This window comes from Anabas testudineus, chromosome 3 (assembly GCF_900324465.2).
Source record: "Anabas testudineus chromosome 3, fAnaTes1.2, whole genome shotgun sequence".
In the NCBI taxonomy this organism is placed as follows: domain Eukaryota; kingdom Metazoa; phylum Chordata; class Actinopteri; order Anabantiformes; family Anabantidae; genus Anabas; species Anabas testudineus.
The window spans coordinates 18,293,630-18,311,226 of record NC_046612.1 but is presented as its reverse complement, the minus strand read 5'-3'; the positions used below and the strand labels follow the sequence as shown (position 1 = coordinate 18,311,226).

The 17,597-nt window shown below is 40.0% G+C and overlaps 2 protein-coding genes and 1 pseudogene across 2 annotated transcripts; all 3 read left to right on the top strand.

The window, feature by feature from the left end:
* The first annotated feature begins 779 nt into the window (after positions 1–779).
* si:ch211-107o10.3 (uncharacterized protein LOC407663 homolog) lies at positions 780–3,821 on the top strand. The gene is made up of 7 exons (XM_026377929.1): positions 780–906; positions 1,462–1,602; positions 1,716–1,907; positions 2,045–2,206; positions 2,307–2,423; positions 2,592–2,796; positions 2,882–3,821. The coding sequence occupies exons 1-7, from the start codon at positions 831–833 to the stop codon at positions 2,976–2,978; spliced, it is 990 nt and encodes a 329-aa protein (XP_026233714.1). The 5' UTR covers positions 780–830; the 3' UTR covers positions 2,979–3,821.
* Positions 3,822–5,188: 1,367 nt separating this feature from the next.
* Positions 5,189–7,890, top strand: LOC113174174 (retinol dehydrogenase 13-like). The gene is made up of 7 exons (XM_026377930.1): positions 5,189–5,341; positions 6,301–6,441; positions 6,586–6,777; positions 6,915–7,076; positions 7,177–7,293; positions 7,462–7,666; positions 7,752–7,890. The coding sequence occupies exons 1-7, from the start codon at positions 5,266–5,268 to the stop codon at positions 7,846–7,848; spliced, it is 990 nt and encodes a 329-aa protein (XP_026233715.1). The 5' UTR covers positions 5,189–5,265; the 3' UTR covers positions 7,849–7,890.
* Positions 7,891–8,930: 1,040 nt separating this feature from the next.
* LOC113174622 lies at positions 8,931–11,935 on the top strand (annotated as a pseudogene).
* Positions 11,936–17,597: the final 5,662 nt, after the last annotated feature.

Here is a 17,597-nt window from a genome sequence, read left to right as displayed (position 1 = left end):
TTGTGAAACAAGTTCAAAACAACAACAGCCTACACAGTCCAGTGGCTAAAAATGCCTAATTCCTATATGATTATGATCATCTGCTCAGGATTATTTTCAACTCAAAGTCTATGTTGCTTCGGATCTCAGGAGCAGTAACCACATCTGTACAACTTAAATTCATTGCTTAAAGCTTACAATTTGTCTAAATCAGGTGTCAGTGTGATTTTAGTTTAAAATTATTAGGTGAGATAATTTAATTTAACTCAGCACTGTATTTGGGGAGTTTTCTTTTAACAGAGCAAATTATTAACATTGTCATGTCTAAATTATGTCTATTAATTTAATTTAATTTATTATTTTGTAATGAATACAGTATGTAAGGTTCACTGACGAGTAACTATTGAATGTAGACTGGGCACCTGCCATTAATTTAAAAACATTTCTTCCCCTTTTTTTGTTTTTTGTGCGTTTTCAGATGGTGACAGCAAGAAATTGCCCTTATACTCCATTTCAAAAGACCTGCATTCAGATTTTCACTTACAGAAACACTACTACCACTACTACTTGTCATATTATTGGACCACTGTCACTTATGCAAAGACATGTCAGCAGGTTAGGTAATAATAATAATAATAATAATAATAATAATAATAATAATAATAATAATAATAATAATAATAATAATAATAATAATAATAATAATATCATCATCATGCACATTGATTTGTTGCAAATTCATGGCCAGAGTGTGTTTTATTCTGAAAGTCTCACACCCCGCCTCGACCTCCGCTCAGGAAGTGTTTTACTAAAACATCACACAGATCCGCGAAGATCCAACTCACAGAAACATGCAGAACTACGCAGAGGCGGTCAGAGGCTTTGTGGAGAATCATGCCACCGGCCTCACAGTTGCTTTTGCTGCAGGTAACTCAATAGTTTAGTCGTGTTAGCTGCGTGTTGGACATTACTGTGTGTTACTACTACTACTACTGTGACTGTCGGTGAAAATGACGCCCTCTGCTAAGAATTTACATTAAGTAATCATCAACTCATCCTGCACACAGAAAGACATTTGTAATAAGTGATAAGATGGAAGATGAGTAAGAAATCTATGCTTTCAATACATTTTAATTTAGGTATCTATTTAAGAGTGCTCTGGGCATGATGCATTCACAGCGGTCAGGATTTAAAACGACGTGGAAATAGATGTTCAAAAGGAGTTCAATTACAGTAAAGAAGCAGTGATGAATTACAAATACAAATCATTTATTTCCTTTTACAGCCCGATTTTGTTTGTATTTTTAGTAGTTAACTACACAAAAGTTGTCAAAAATGTAGTTTATTACTTGATCATTGTGCAAATATGAATGAACTTGAACTACCACCAAGTTTCTGCAGAACTACCAGCTTGATTACATGTAGTGAAGTACTCCCCAATACCAACTGTTGCTAACATTTTGTTAACGTGTTTTCTGTCAGGGGCAGGCTTGTTGGCCTTGCGTAGGTGGATGGCTGGGGGAGTGTGTCGGAGTAAGGTCAGGCTGGATGGAAAAACCGTCCTGGTCACAGGAGCCAACACCGGCATTGGGAAGGAGACGGCCCTGGATATGGCCCGGCGAGGTGAGGCCCTCAGACTTAGTTATTCTCTGTTAGTGTTCGGTTGTGTTGTTTTACACCCTTTAGTTACGGTGTTACTCTTAAACACACTGCCGCTGGTTCTTGTGTTCATCAAGGGGCCCGAGTGATCTTAGCCTGCAGGGACCTAACCAGAGCCCGCATTGCAGCTGATGAGATCCGGCAGAAGAGTGGGAATGGCAACGTGGTTGTAAAGAAAGTGGACCTGGCCTCGCTGCAGTCTGTCAGAGACTTTGCCAAAGACATCACGGAGAACGAGGAGCGCTTGGACGTCCTCATCAACAACGCAGGTATTTGTTGCTGCAGACTCAGCATCAGAGTAATTCTAACAACAGAAACAGGTACAAACAGTGGAGTTGACTGAAAAGTTGTGTATTTATCTTCAACCAACTTTAAATGTTAATAGTTAGTTTTATTTTGTTTTCAGGTATCATGATGTGTCCTAAGTGGAAGACTGACGATGGCTTTGAAATGCAGTTTGGTGTCAACCACCTCGGACATTTTCTCCTGACCAACTGTCTACTTGACCTGTTGAAGAAGTCGGCTCCAAGTCGAATTGTCATCGTCTCCAGCCTCGCACATGAGAGAGGTAAAGACAGTAACATTTTGTTATTGTAGTCCATCAGGCATTAGTTCATCTTGATATTTTCTCTGGTTGATTGTTGCTGTATTTCAACTGTTTCCTGCAGGTCGTATACACTTTGATGACATCAACCTTGATAAAAACTACACACCAGAGACTAGCTACCGCCAAAGCAAACTGGCCAATGTGCTGTTCGGCAGAGAACTGGCTTCAAGACTGCAAGGTGGTGTTATTATTTCCCATGAATAGTCCATTCTTAAATATGATATAATACACATGTTGTTATTAATCAGATGCTCTGCAAGAACAAAGATTAAGGAAAACCACACCACACTGTCCCAGCTTAAAGTTTCTTGTATTGTAACATGATTTGATGGATCCTTCTCATTAGGCACTGGTGTGACAGTGTACTCCCTTCACCCTGGGGTAATCCGGACAGAGTTAGGACGCCACTTTTTCCCTTCTTTACCCCTGTGGAAAAGGATGCTAATTATACCAATGGGGATGCTAATCAAAAGTCCTTGGGAAGGAGCTCAGACCACCATCTACTGTGCTGTGGACGAGAGCGTGTCTAACAACAGTGGTCTCTACTACAGGTAAGTACATCCATAAAAAACCTTTAAAAATGTGTTTTTTCTCTTTACATTGTACAATACTCCTCTTTTATTCTTTGCCGTACAGTGATTGTGCCCCCAAGAAGGCAGCACCACAGGCACAGGACGATGCTGCAGCTAAGAAACTGTGGGACCTCAGCACTTCCATGGTCGGCCTGGCTTAAACACGTCAGCTTCCCTGATTTTATCAGACATTCCTCCTGATGGAATCAGTGAGCCAGTTGATTTGCAAGCACAGCATTATATTTTATTATCTAATAAAGGGCACTGCAATAGTTAGGATGCTTCTACCTGTTCTAATCTTTTACTTCAGAAATCTTTATTTAAAACTTGAACAACTGAACTTCACACTCCTGTTAATTCAATATTAAAATGAGGTGTACTGCTTTATCTTTATATTAGATATTTTCTGCATACGTTATATATGGAATCTTTAAATCCACTAATAACTACTACTACTGGTTGCATCTTTTTTTACATCAAACTTTGGAAGATATTTGGAATAGTGAAATGCAATGGTCTCTGCTGCTTTTATGCTTTTGCTTTTATTCATTTCATTTAACAGTACAGGAGGATGTTGTTCAATTTCTGTTACAAACTCACTTCAGAAACACAGCCTTGTTAAAGAAATAATACATTTTCCTAAAAATACTACAAGCAACTGAAATATAATCTGTGTCCAGTTTGAAGTGTGGACTTTGCTCATATACAGTATTGCTGGTGTGTTAACAACAATATATATATGTCAAAACTGGGAAATAATCTGTTGCATCTCTTGCACTTCAGAGGAGAGAAAATCCTGTGTGTGTGTGTGTGTGTGTGTGTGTGTGTGTGTGTGTGTGTGTGTGTGTGTGTGTGTGGTGTTTACCTGTGTCACGATCAAACAGTTCTGGTGTTTTGTTACTTCTAAGGTGAGAAATTGTGTTCCTGTGTTCAAGTGTACAACAAGAAAGTGTTACCAATGTAATATTTTTGGCAATAAATGATTAAAGGCGATTTTATTTTGACAGGTTATTATAAATATAGCACAGCAACTACAATAATAAAAAAATATGGTACATTGGGGAAGATCAGTGGCTTTGTACCAGTACAAAATATCCACAACAATTCAAACACAGCTGTTTAAAGTTACATCACCACTTCGGATCGCAAGGCCCTACAGCAGATAGTGAGGACAGCTGAGAAGATCATTGGCGTCTCTCTCCCCTCCGTCACAGACATTTACACCACACGCTGCATCCGCAAAGCTAGCTGCATTGTGGACGACCCCACCCACCCCTCACACCCAATCTTCACACTTCTGCCATCAGGGAAGAGGTTCCGGAGCATTCGGGCCCTCACAACCAGACTGTTGAACAGTTTCTTCCCTCAATCCATCAGGCTCCTCAACACACACACAACAAACTGAACTGAGCACACACTCACACACTGGAATTGATGCTGCCTGTTTACAACCTGTTTATAATGTTTACATGTTGTTGTTTTTTTGCATAAGATCAATTCAACTTGCTGTTCTTGCACATAATTTCCACTATCAGATGTACACTGTACATGTCAGTTACTGGTCGCTGCTGTTTTGTGTTCTGTTTTGCACTGTCTTCAGACGTCTGTCTGCACTTTCTCTTTGTGTTCTTGCATTGTGTGCACTAGGTTGCACAGGATGCACTTTATGTGGCTGGGACAACTTAGCAGTCCTCAGCTCCATGTTCTGTCTTGTTACCGTCTTATGTAGCACCATGGTTCTGGAGTAACGTTGTCTCATTTCACTATGTACTGCTTCAGCTTTATGAGGTTGGAATGACAATAAAGCTTCTTGACCTGACTTGCAGAAACTGGAAATTCAGACTTTCAGCAATACGTTTTGTGCCATTATGTACAAATTTACAAATGCATCACCACAATGCTGTATTTATGAAAGTGGTTTACATTTGTAATGCATTTATGAAAAACTATACTTTAACATTCTGGCTCCATCTAGTGGACTTTATACAAACTATCCTACCTCTGAAACCAACAACAATGTTATCACCTCTGAACAATTTGAGCCAGCACAGTCACACTGAGCCCTGTGTGTGTGTGTGTGTGTGTGTGTGTGTGGACACTGTGGCACAGGAAGAGTCCATCTACTCTCTTCCGGCTTTTAACAAATAAACTCACTTGTGTGAGAGAATTAGACTTTAATAAAACAACTAATAAATGGTTGTTTGTACACAGAAGCAACACAGTCAACAGAGCATGCATGTGTTGCTATGACAACACACGGTGCACATTATTACAGCTGTTTGAAGAAACCACGTGATGCTCGACACACCCCCACTCCTGTTTAGGACATAAGTATAAAATAACTATCACAGCTTTCTTCCGTGTTAGACAGATCCAGTTGGTGACGGTGTCAATTTAACCTAAAGTGTGTAATTGTTTTCAAGTTGGAGAGAAATAACAACCTGAAATATGCAGAATTACGCAGAGACGATCAAGAACTTTGTAGGAAACCACACAGTGTGTCTGACAATTGTCCTTTCTGCAGGTAAATCGATTATTTGTATGTTTTAAATCTGTGTTTTGTCTTTTCTATTTCTGCTCTTCATTTTTCAGGTTTTCTGTTGGTTTTCACAAATGTTCAATTTAAACAAACTGATTTCAGTGAAATGCAGAGACAGTTTCTCTGTGGTTTGGTCAAACTGACACAGGCTGACGTCTAAATGTCTAATTCAATCCCAGAGGCGTCCAGGAGCTCGTTCACAAACAGACCAGCCAATCCTTCTTCTTCACGTATGTCATTGTGTGTGGAAGCTTTCTCCTACTAACAGTGTTTTATTTCAGTCGGTCCTTTTGTGAGGCGAAGTTGAATGTTTTTCAAAACCTCTGTCCACTCTCTGCTGTCAATACTAGTATTTCTGTTAGTACTCAAATGTTGTAAGTAAAGTTTTATACAGTGGTGGCTCAGTGTGTTGGATCACTCTTCCTGCCCAACAGTGACTCAACATAATCCTCAGTGTTGGATGCTGTTCAAATGATCTTTCACTCACTGTATATTTTCTCAGGTCACCTTCAAAATAAGAGTCTCAACCAGTTACTGCTGTAGGTTTCTTTTCAAAATAAAACCCACAACCCTCACAGGCATAAAGGGTTTCATAGGGCGTTCAAAGTACCAATGACCAATTGCTGCGTCAGAGACAGTGGGCAAAATCCGGCTTAGCTCAACTTTGTGCATACATGCTGTGTCAGAGTTGAATGACAACATTTAAAACAATACAGAGAAAAAATCTGACCACAGGGTGTGTGGTGTCTGGAATGAAAGTTACTATGATGAAAATAAAAGTACTTGTCAACAGAAAAGTTCCAATGACACTTTCAAATTAAAACTGTAGCTCCCTGGGGTTTTTGATTTGGTTAGAGTTTGAAGATAAAAGCTCTTAAGACATTTTAGACAATTTATTGTTTTGCTCTTATTTATGAATACGCAAAACATTTGTTTTCTGTCAGGGGCAGTTTTGTTGGCCTTGCGTAGGTGGAAGGCTGGGGGAGTGTGTCGGAGTAAGGTCAGGCTGGATGGAAAAACTGTCCTGGTCACAGGAGCCAACACCGGCATTGGGAAGGAGACGGCCCTGGATATGGCCCGGCGAGGTGAGACCCTCAGACTTAGTTATTCTCTGTTGTGTTCGGTTGTGTTGTTTTTTATAGAGTGGCTAATACAACTACTTCAGCACCACTTCCACCATTACGGTGTAACTCTTAAATACACTGCCGCTGGTTCTTGTGTTCATCAAGGGGCCCGAGTGATCTTAGCCTGCAGGGACCTAACCAGAGCCCGCATTGCAGCTGATGAGATCCGGCAGAAGAGTGGGAATGGCAACGTGGTTGTAAAGAAAGTGGACCTGGCCTCACTGCAGTCTGTCAGAGACTTTGCCAAAGACATCACGGAGAACGAGGAGCGGTTGGACATCCTCATCAACAACGCAGGTATTTGTTGCTGCAGACTCAGCATCAGAGTAATTCTAACAACAGAAACAGGTACAAACAGTGGAGTTGACTGAAAAGTTGTGCATTTATCTTCAACCAACTTTAAATGTTAATAGTTAGTTTTATTTTGTTTTCAGGTATCATGATGTGTCCTAAGTGGAAGACTGAGGATGGCTTTGAAATGCAGTTTGGTGTCAACCACCTCGGACATTTTCTCCTGACCAACTGTCTCCTTGACCTGTTGAAGAAGTCGGCTCCAAGTCGAATTGTCATCGTCTCCAGCCTCGTACACACCAGAGGTAAAGACAGTAACATTTTGTTATTGTAGTCCATAAGGCATTAGTTCATCTTGATATTTTCTCTGGTTGATTGTTGCTGTATTTCAACTGTTTCCTGCAGGTCATATACACTTTGATGACATCAACCTTGATAAAACCTACACACCAGAGATGAGTTATTTCCAAAGCAAACTGGCCAATGTGCTGTTCGGCAGAGAACTGGCTTCAAGACTGCAAGGTGGTGTTATTATTTCCCATGAATAGTCCATTCTTAAATATGATATAATACACATGTTGTTATTAATCAGATGCTCTGCAAGAACAAAGATTAAGGAAAACCACACCACACTGTCCCAGTTTAAAGTTTCTTGTATTGTAACATGATTTGATGGATCCTTCTCATTAGGCACTGGTGTGACAGTGTACTCCCTTCACCCTGGAGCAATCCAGACTGAGTTAGGACGCCACTATTTCCCTTCTTTACCCCTGTGGAAAAGGATGCTACTTGTACCATTGATGATGATATTCAAAAGTCCTTGGGAAGGAGCTCAGACCACCATCTACTGTGCTGTGGACGAGAGCGTGTCTAACAACAGTGGTCTCTACTACAGGTAAGTACATCCATAAAAAACCTTTAAAAATGTGTTTTTTCTCTTTACATTGTACAATACTCCTCTTTTATTCTTTGCTGTACAGTGATTGTGCCCCCAAGAAGGCAGCACCACAGGCACAGGACGATGCTGCAGCTAAGAAACTGTGGGACCTCAGCACTTCCATGGTCGGCCTGGCTTAAACACGTCAGCTTCCCTGATTTTATCAGACATTCCTCCTGATGGAATCAGTGAGCCAGTTGATTTGCAAGCACAGCATTATATTTTGTTATCTAATAAAGGGCACTGCAATAGTTAGGATGCTTCTACCTGTTCTAATCTTTTTCATCAGAAATCTTTATTTAAAACTTGAACAATCGAACTTCACACTCCTGTTAATTCAATATTAAAATGAGGTGTACTGCTTTATCTTTATATTACATATTTTCTGCATACGTTATGATATATTCAATCTTTATATCCACTAATAACTACTTCTACTGATTTGGAATAGTGAAATGCAATGGTCTCTGCTGCTTTTATTAATTTCATTTAACAGTACAGGAGGATGTTGTTCAATTTCTGTAACAAACTCACTGCAGAGACACAGCCTTGTTAAAACAATAATACATTTTCCTAAAACTACTACAAGCAACTGAAATATAATCTGTGTCCAGTTTGAAGTGTGGACTTTGCTCATATATTGCTGATGTGTCAACAACAGTATATATATGTTAAAAGCGGGAAATTATCTTTTAAAATCTTGCACTTCAGAGGAGAGAAAATCCTGTGTGTGTGTGTGTGTGTGTGTGTGTGTGTTGTTTACCTGTGTCATGATCAGACAGTTCTGGTGTTTTGTTACTTCTTAGGTGAGAAATTGTGTTTAAGTGTACAACTGGGAAGTTTTAACAACGTAATATTTGGCAATAAATGATTAAAAGTGATTGTCATTTGACAGTTATTATAAATATAGTACAGTAACTAAAATAATAAATACATATAATATATTGGGGAAGATCAGTATTTATAAAAGTGGTTTACATTTGTAATGCATTTATGAAAAACTATACTTTAAGATTCTGGCTCCATCTAGTGGACTTTATACAAACTATCCTACCACTGAAACCAACAACAATGTTATCACCTCTGAACAATTTGAGCAGCCACAGTCACGCCTGTCTCCAGTGGTCAACACCTTGCTCCTCATGTGCAGCTACTCCCTCAGCCTCACCTGAGTCGGTGCCGGGCTGCCCGTCATGCTCGGCATCAGAGGTTTCTCATCTCCATGGCGGAAGTCCAGGTTCACAGTGTTATGGGTTTAAGTGGAGAATTCATTGCTGAAGCAGACTTTGTAGACCCCCTTCATAGCTGTGGTGTGAGAGAAGCTGTCATACTGCTTCTTCCTCTCATTATACAAGACGTTGCTGTGAGGATCAGTGACAAAACAGTCCACATCATAGTTTCCTCCTGAAACAACTTTCTTCCTCTTCTTCTTATTCTTACTGTAGTGGGACTGGTTAGTTTTATCCTACTGATGATGTGTTGTTGAATTACTAATCCTAGTAATCAGTTGTATTATTAATCATCATCAAGCTAACTGATGTTTTTGTTCTTTTGACAAGTGCAGTTTATTGATTTTATTTCTGCTGATTTGGCATGTTGGGCATCTGGCCAGCACAGTCACACTGAGCCCTGTGTGTGTGTGTGTGTGTGTGTGTGTGTGTGTGTGTGTGTGTGTGTGTGTGTGTGTGTGTGTGTGTGTGTGGACACTGTGGCACAGGAAGAGTCCATCTACTCTCTTCCGGCTTTTAACAAATGAACTCACTTGTGTGAGAGATTTAGACTTTAATAAAACAACTAATAAATGGTTGTTTGTACACAGAAGCAACACAGTCAACAGAGCATGCATGTGTTGCTATGACAACACACGGTGCACATTATTACAGCTGTTTGAAGAAACCACGTGATGCTCGACACACCCCCACTCCTGTTTAGGACATAAGTATAAAATAACTATCACAGCTTTCTTCCGTGTTAGACAGATCCAGTTGGTGATGGTGTCAATTTAACCTAAAGTGTGTAATTGTTTTCAAGTTGGAGAGAAATAACAACCTGAAATATGCAGAATTACGCAGAGACGATCAAGAACTTTGTAGGAAACCACACAGTGTGTCTGACAATTGTCCTTTCTGCAGATAAGTCGATTATTTGTATGTTTTAAATCTGTGTTTTGTCTTTTCTATTTCTGCTCTTCATTTTTCAGGTTTTCTGTTGGTTTTCACAAATGTTCAATTTAAACAAACTGATTTCAATAAAATGCAGAGACAGTTTCTCTGTGGTTTGGTCAAACTGACACAGGCTGACGTCTAAATGTCTAATTCAATCCCAGAGGCGTCCAGGAGCTCGTTCACAAACAGACCAGCCAATCCTTCTTCTTCACGTATGTCATTGTGTGTGGAAGCTTTCTCCTACTAACAGTGTTTTATTTCAGTCGGTCCTTTTGTGAGGCGAAGTTGAATGTTTTTCAAAACCTCTGTCCACTCTCTGCTGTCAATACTAGTATTTCTGTTAGTACTCAAATGTTGTAAGTATAGTTTTATATAGTGGTGGCTCAGTGTGTTGGATCACTCTTCCTGCCCAACAGTGACTCAACATAATCCTCAGTGTTGGATGCTGTTCAAATGATCTTTCACTCACTGTATATTTTCTCAGGTCACCTTCAAAATAAGAGTCTCAACCAGTTACTGCTGTAGGTTTCTTTTCAAAATAAAACCCACAACCCTCACAGGCATAAAGGGTGTCATAGGGCGTTCAAAGTACCAATGACCAATTGCTGCGTCAGAGACAGTGGGCAAAATCCGGCTTAGCTCAACTTTGTGCATACATGCTGTGTCAGAGTTGAATGACAACATTTAAAACAATACAGAGAAAAAATCTGACCACAGGGTGTGTGGTGTCTGGAATGAAAGTTACTATGATGAAAGTAAAAGTACTTGTCAACAGAAAAGTTCCAATGACACTTTCAAATTAAAACTGTAGCTCCCTGGGGTTTTTGATTTGGTTAGAGTTTGAAGATAAAAGCTCTTAAGACATTTTAGACAATTTGTTGTTTTGCTCTTATTTATGAATACGCAAAACATTTGTTTTCTGTCAGGGGCAGTTTTGTTGGCCGTGCGTAGGTGGAAGGCTGGGGGAGTGTGTCGGAGTAAGGTCAGGCTGGATGGAAAAACTGTCCTGGTCACAGGAGCCAACACCGGCATTGGGAAGGAGACGGCCCTGGATATGGCCCGGCGAGGTGAGACCCTCAGACTTAGTTATTCTCTGTTCTCCTAAGTGGAAGACTGAGGATGGCTTTGAAATGCAGTTTGGTGTCAACCACCTCGGACATTTTCTCCTGACCAACTGTCTACTTGACCTGTTGAAGAAGTCGGCTCCAAGTCGAACTGTCATCGTCTCCAGCCTCGTACACACCAGAGGTAAAGACAGTAACATTTTGTTATTGCAGTCCATCAGGCATTAGTTCATCTTGATATTTTCTCTGGTTGATTGTTGCTGTATTTCAACTGTTTCCTGCAGGTCGTATACACTTTGATGACATCAACCTTGATGAAAACTACACACCAGAGATGAGTTATTTCCAAAGCAAACTGGCCAATGTGCTGTTCGGCAGAGAACTGGCTTCAAGACTCCAAGGTGGTGTTATTATTTCCCATGAATAGTCCATTCTTAAATATGATATAATACACATGTTGTTATTAATCAGATGCTCTGCAAGAACAAAGATTAAGGAAAACCACACCACACTGTCCCAGTTTAAAGTTTCTTGTATTGTAACATGATTTGATGGATCCTTCTCATTAGGCACTGGTGTGACAGTGTACTCCCTTCACCCTGGAGCAATCCAGACTGAGTTAGGACGCCACTATTTCCCTTCTTTACCCCTGTGGAAAAGGATGCTACTTGTACCATTGATGATGATATTCAAAAGTCCTTGGGAAGGAGCTCAGACCACCATCTACTGTGCTGTGGACGAGAGCGTGGCTAACAACAGTGGTCTCTACTACAGGTAAGTACATCCATAAAAAACCTTTAAAAATGTGTTTTTTCTCTTTACATTGTACAATACTCCTCTTTTATTCTTTGCTGTACAGTGATTGTGCCCCCAAGAAGGCAGCACCACAGGCACAGGACGATGCTGCAGCTAAGAAACTGTGGGACCTCAGCACTTCCATGGTCGGCCTGGCTTAAACACGTCAGCTTCCCTGATTTTATCAGACATTCCTCCTGATGGAACCAGTGACCCAGTTGATTTGCAAGCACAGCATTATATTTTATTATCTAATAAAGGGCACTGCAATAGTTAGGATGCTTCTACCTGTTCTAATCTTTTTCATCAGAAATCTTTATTTAAAACATTAACAATCGAACTTAACACTCCTGTTAATTCAATATTAAAATGAGGTGTACTGCTTTATCTTTATATTACATATTTTCTGCATACGTTATGATATATTCAATCTTTATATCCACTAATAACTACTTCTACTGATTTGGAATAGTGAAATGCAATGGTCTCTGCTGCTTTTATTAATTTCATTTAACAGTACAGGAGGATGTTGTTCAATTTCTGTAACAAACTCACTGCAGAGACACAGCCTTGTTAAAACAATAATACATTTTCCTAAAAATACTACAAGCAACTGAAATATAATCTGTGTCCAGTTTGAAGTGTGGACTTTGCTCATATATTGCTGATGTGTCAACAACAGTATATATATGTTAAAAGCGGGAAATTATCTTTTAAAATCTTGCACTTCAGAGGAGAGAAAATCCTGTGTGTGTGTGTGTGTGTGTGTGTGTGTGTGTGTGTGTGTGTGTGTGTGTTGTTTACCTGTGTCATGATCAGACAGTTCTGGTGTTTTGTTACTTCTTAGGTGAGAAATTGTGTTTAAGTGTACAACTGGGAAGTTTTAACAACGTGATATTTGGCAATAAATGATTAAAAGTGATTGTCATTTGACAGTTATTATAAATATAGTACAGTAACTAAAATAATAAATACGTATAATATATTGGGGAAGATCAGTATTTATAAAAGTGGTTTACATTTGTAATGCATTTATGAAAAACTATACTTTAAGATTCTGGCTCCATCTAGTGGACTTTATACAAACTATCCTACCACTGAAACCAACAACAATGTTATCACCTCTGAACAATTTGAGCAGCCACAGTCACGCCTGTCTCCAGTGGTCAACACCTTGCTCCTCATGTGCAGCTACTCCCTCAGCCTCACCTGAGTCGGTGCCGGGCTGCCCGTCATGCTCGGCATCAGAGGTTTCTCATCTCCATGGCGGAAGTCCAGGTTCACAGTGTTATGGGTTTAAGTGGAGAATTCATTGCTGAAACAGACTTTGTAGACCCCCTTCATAGCTGTGGTGTGAGAGAAGCTGTCATACTGCTTCTTCCTCTCATTATACAAGACGTTGCTGTGAGGATCAGTGACAAAACAGTCCACATCATAGTTTCCTCCTGAAACAACTTTCTTCCTCTTCTTCTTATTCTTACTGTAGTGGGACTGGTTAGTTTTATCCTACTGATGATGTGTTGTTGCATTAGTAATCCTAGTAATCAGTTGTATTATTAATTATCATCAATCTAACTGATGTTTTTGTTCTTTTGACAAGTGCAGTTTATTGATTTTATTTCTGCTGATTTGGCATGTTGGGCATCTGGCCAGCACAGTCACACTGAGCCCTGTGTGTGTGTTTGTGTGTGTGTGTGTGTGTGTGTGTGTTTGTGTGTGCGTGTGTGTGTGTTTGTGTGTGCATGTGTGTGTGTGTGTGTGTGTGTGTGGACACTGTGGCACAGGAAGAGTCCATCTACTCTCTTCCGGCTTTTAACAAATGAACTCACTTGTGTGAGAGAATTAGACTTTAATAAAACAACTAATAAATGGTTGTTTGTACACAGAAGCAACACAGTCAACAGAGCATGCATGTGTTGCTATGACAACACACGGTGCACATTATTACAGCTGTTTGAAGAAACCACGTGATGCTCGACACACCCCCACTCCTGTTTAGGACATAAGTATAAAATAACTATCACAGCTTTCATCTGTATCAGACAGATCCAGTTGGTGACGGTGTCAATTTAACCTAAAGTGTGTAATTGTTTTCAAGTTGGAGAGAAATAACAACCTGAAATATGCAGAATTACGCAGAGACGATCAAGAACTTTGTAGGAAACCACACAGTGTGTCTGACAATTGTCCTTTCTGCAGGTAAGTCGATTATTTGTATGTTTTAAATCTGTGTTTTGTCTTTTCTATTTCTGCTCTTCATTTTTCAGGTTTTCTGTTGGTTTTCACAAATGTTCAATTGAAACAAACTGATTTCAATGAAATGCAGAGACAGTTTCTCTGTGGTTTGGTCAAACTGACACAGGCTGACGTCTAATTCAATCCCAGAGGCGTCCAGGAGCTCGTTCACAAACAGACCAGCCAATCCTTCTTCTTCACGTATGTCATTGTGTGTAGAAGCTTTCTCCTACTAACAGTGTTTTATTTCAGTCGGTCCTTTTGTGAGGCGAAGTTGAATGTTTTTCAAAACCTCTGTCCACTCTCTGCTGTCAATACTAGTATTTCTGTTAGTACTCAAACTTAGTACAAAGACTTAGTTATTCTCTGTTGTGTTCGGTTGTGTTGTTTTTTATAGAGTGGCTAATACAACTACTTCAGCACCACTTCCACCATTACGGTGTAACTCTTAAATACACTGCCGCTGGTTCTTGTGTTCATCAAGGGGCCCGAGTGATCTTAGCCTGCAGGGACCTAACCAGAGCCCGCATTGCAGCTGATGAGATCCGGCAGAAGAGTGGGAATGGCAACGTGGTTGTAAAGAAAGTGGACCTGGCCTCGCTGCAGTCTGTCAGAGACTTTGCCAAAGACATCACGGAGAACGAGGAGCGGTTGGACATCCTCATCAACAACGCAGGTATTTGTTGCTGCAGACTCAGCATCAGAGTAATTCTAACAACAGAAACAGGTACAAACAGTGGAGTTGACTGAAAAGTTGTGTATTTATCTTCAACCAACTTTAAATGTTAATAGTTAGTTTTATTTTGTTTTCAGGTATCATGATGTGTCCTAAGTGGAAGACTGACGATGGCTTTGAAATGCAGTTTGGTGTCAACCACCTCGGACATTTTCTCCTGACCAACTGTCTCCTTGACCTGTTGAAGAAGTCGGCTCCAAGTCGAATTGTCATCGTCTCCAGCCTCGTACACACAGAGGTAAAGACAGTAACATTTTGTTATTGCAGTCCATCAGGCATTAGTTCATCTTGATATTTTCTCTGGTTGATTGTTGCTGTATTTCAACTGTTTCCTGCAGGTCGTATACACTTTGAGGACATCAACCTTGATAAAAACTACACACCAGAGACTAGCTACGAACAAAGCAAACTGGCCAATGTGCTGTTCGGCAGAGAACTGGCTTCAAGACTCCAAGGTGGTGTTATTATTTCCCATGAATAGTCCATTCTTAAATATGATATAATACACATGTTGTTATTAATCAGATGCTCTGCAAGACTAAAGATTAAGGAAAACCACACCACACTGTCCCAGCTTAAAGTTTCTTGTATTGTAACATGATTTGATGGATCCTTCTCATTAGGCACTGGTGTGGCAGTGTACTCCCTTCACCCTGGAGCAATCCAGACTGAGTTAGGACGCCACTATTTCCCTTCTTTACCCCTGTGGAAAAGGATGCTACTTGTACCATTGATGATGATATTCAAAAGTCCTTGGGAAGGAGCTCAGACCACCATCTACTGTGCTGTGGACGAGAGCGTGGCTAACAACAGTGGTCTCTACTACAGGTAAGTACATCCATAAAAAACCTTTAAAAATATGTGTTTTTTCTCTTTACATTGTACAATACTCCTCTTTTATTCTTTGCTGTACAGTGATTGTGCCCCCAAGAAGGCAGCACCACAGGCACAGGACGATGCTGCAGCTAAGAAACTGTGGGACCTCAGCACTTCCATGGTCGGCCTGGCTTAAACACGTCAGCCTCCCTGATTTTATCAGACATTCCTCCTGATGGAACCAGTTGATTTGCAAGCACAGCGTTTTTTGATTTATATATATTATTATATGTACAATTTATGCTAATTCTGTATCATTGTATGCTGCTGTTTTCTTACTAACACATGTTCTTAAGGTTAATCCAGCTTCTCAACTGATTACACTTGACCCCTGAATAATTCTAGAAAATTGTAATGCTTTTGGGTCACTTAGGCGCTTTTTTTTTGCCATCATATGATTTGCACTGCAATTTGCGAAATACCTGTGAGGCTGCTGCTTTTATTCATGGTCGTAACGACCTTTGCCATTAAATCAATAACACAACTGTACATTTTCTGTTTCAAGCCAACTGTAAAAACACGTTGACTCTGCTGAAGGGCTGATGTGTGAAGGCAGGGAAGGGGTCGTTTGAACTCTCTCCTCCCTCCACCAGGTGTGCGGAGGGCGTGCACGCCTCGGGCCCAGAGAGCAAGACACAACCTATAGACCCAGAAAACTTGTTATGTTGCAGAGTGTCTGTGTCTCTCATGACAATGCAACTTTTGGGTTTTGTTGCTGTTGAGGTGAGAGTTAAATTTAGTGCCATGTGTTGAAATGTGCAACAGGCAGACATAACCAAAGTAAAATAATTAACATCCTGCTGCTATAACTGCTTTTAATCATATAAAGTAGTAATTTAGCTTTAGTCACATTGCCGCTGGCAGAGAAAGGTAAATTGCACACCCATTTTATATCTGAGAGCAGTTTATACCTTAAGATATGGAAAATAAAGAATGGCAGTCAACCACTGAGAATAAAATAAAAAGAATAAAACATTGCTCATCTGTTCTACGTCTGTTTTTAAAATATTATCAGTTTTTCAATGTGAATAAACACATTTGTGTGGATGTTATTTTCAAAAATACTTCTTCTTTGATTTTTACCACATATTTGCTGTTTCCAGTCACAGTCATCTCTGTGTTTGGTGTTGACCCATTGTTTGCATGGTTATGGTAACGATTCTATTCTTTTTCGTATATCTATGTCTGAACCTAAAGTATCCCATCACTGAAGAAGAGCACAAATTCCAATGCAGCATGTTTGTGGGTGTGAATAACATGTCAGTGTGTTGGTATGCACCGGGTTGAAATTACTCACCTAATTTTTTGTATTCCAGTTCTCAGCTGCTTCCCCGGAGACTGACATAACACATTACATCAGTCATGCTGTAGCATGTCAGCTTGTCCGAGCTCACTTCAACCTGCTGGTTTTTACACTGTTGAACCGTACTGTTTGAGATTCTGTACAACATCGTTCCTGGAGTTGCACCTGGGAAAGTAAGCTGCGTTGGGAGACATGATTAAAAACCAGGTGCGCTCTAAGTTGCCTGAAGGGAATTCATGTTTCAGTTAATATTGAACTGTTTTTCATTTTGCAAAACAAAAATGCCAAAGACAAACCTTTCATTTTTATGTGGAAGCAAAACAAATTATGTATCCAGCACACAATCATCCAAAAAGTGCTGTGCACCCTTTAATCACAGATCAGAAGATATACAATGCATCTAAATGTTAGAGTGGATGGTTATTGTTGCTTAGCCCATTTTGAAGAGTTCACATTTTAAAACCAATGACACGAAGTTCTTTTTTTCACAACTTTCATAACAGCTCTTTTCTACCTTCTCAAATTCTGTATACACATTAAAGGCATCCAACTGTAAGTACAGAAATGAATAACAGCCTTCAACATGACCACCGAATATGAATTGAATGACTCAATTGTGCCAAAGGCTGTCAGACTCAGTTGTTGTCTCTTCAGTATCTGTAGGTAATGTCATGCACATGCCCTTATCAGTTCTCCGTCCAACGGATGCACAATC

Excerpts from the sequence above, each read along its gene's own strand:
- si:ch211-107o10.3 (XM_026377929.1), top strand. The coding sequence starts at position 831 with ATGCAGAACTACGCAGAGGCGGTCAGAGGCTTTGTGGAGAATCATGCC. Across the intron at positions 907-1,461 it reads CACAGTTGCTTTTGCTGCAG|GGGCAGGCTTGTTGGCCTTG; the intron begins GTAACTCAATAG and ends GTTTTCTGTCAG. Across the intron at positions 2,207-2,306 it reads CAGCCTCGCACATGAGAGAG|GTCGTATACACTTTGATGAC; the intron begins GTAAAGACAGTA and ends TGTTTCCTGCAG.
- LOC113174174 (XM_026377930.1), top strand. The coding sequence starts at position 5,266 with ATGCAGAATTACGCAGAGACGATCAAGAACTTTGTAGGAAACCACACA. Across the intron at positions 6,778-6,914 it reads CATCCTCATCAACAACGCAG|GTATCATGATGTGTCCTAAG; the intron begins GTATTTGTTGCT and ends TTTTGTTTTCAG. Across the intron at positions 7,294-7,461 it reads ACTGGCTTCAAGACTGCAAG|GCACTGGTGTGACAGTGTAC; the intron begins GTGGTGTTATTA and ends CCTTCTCATTAG.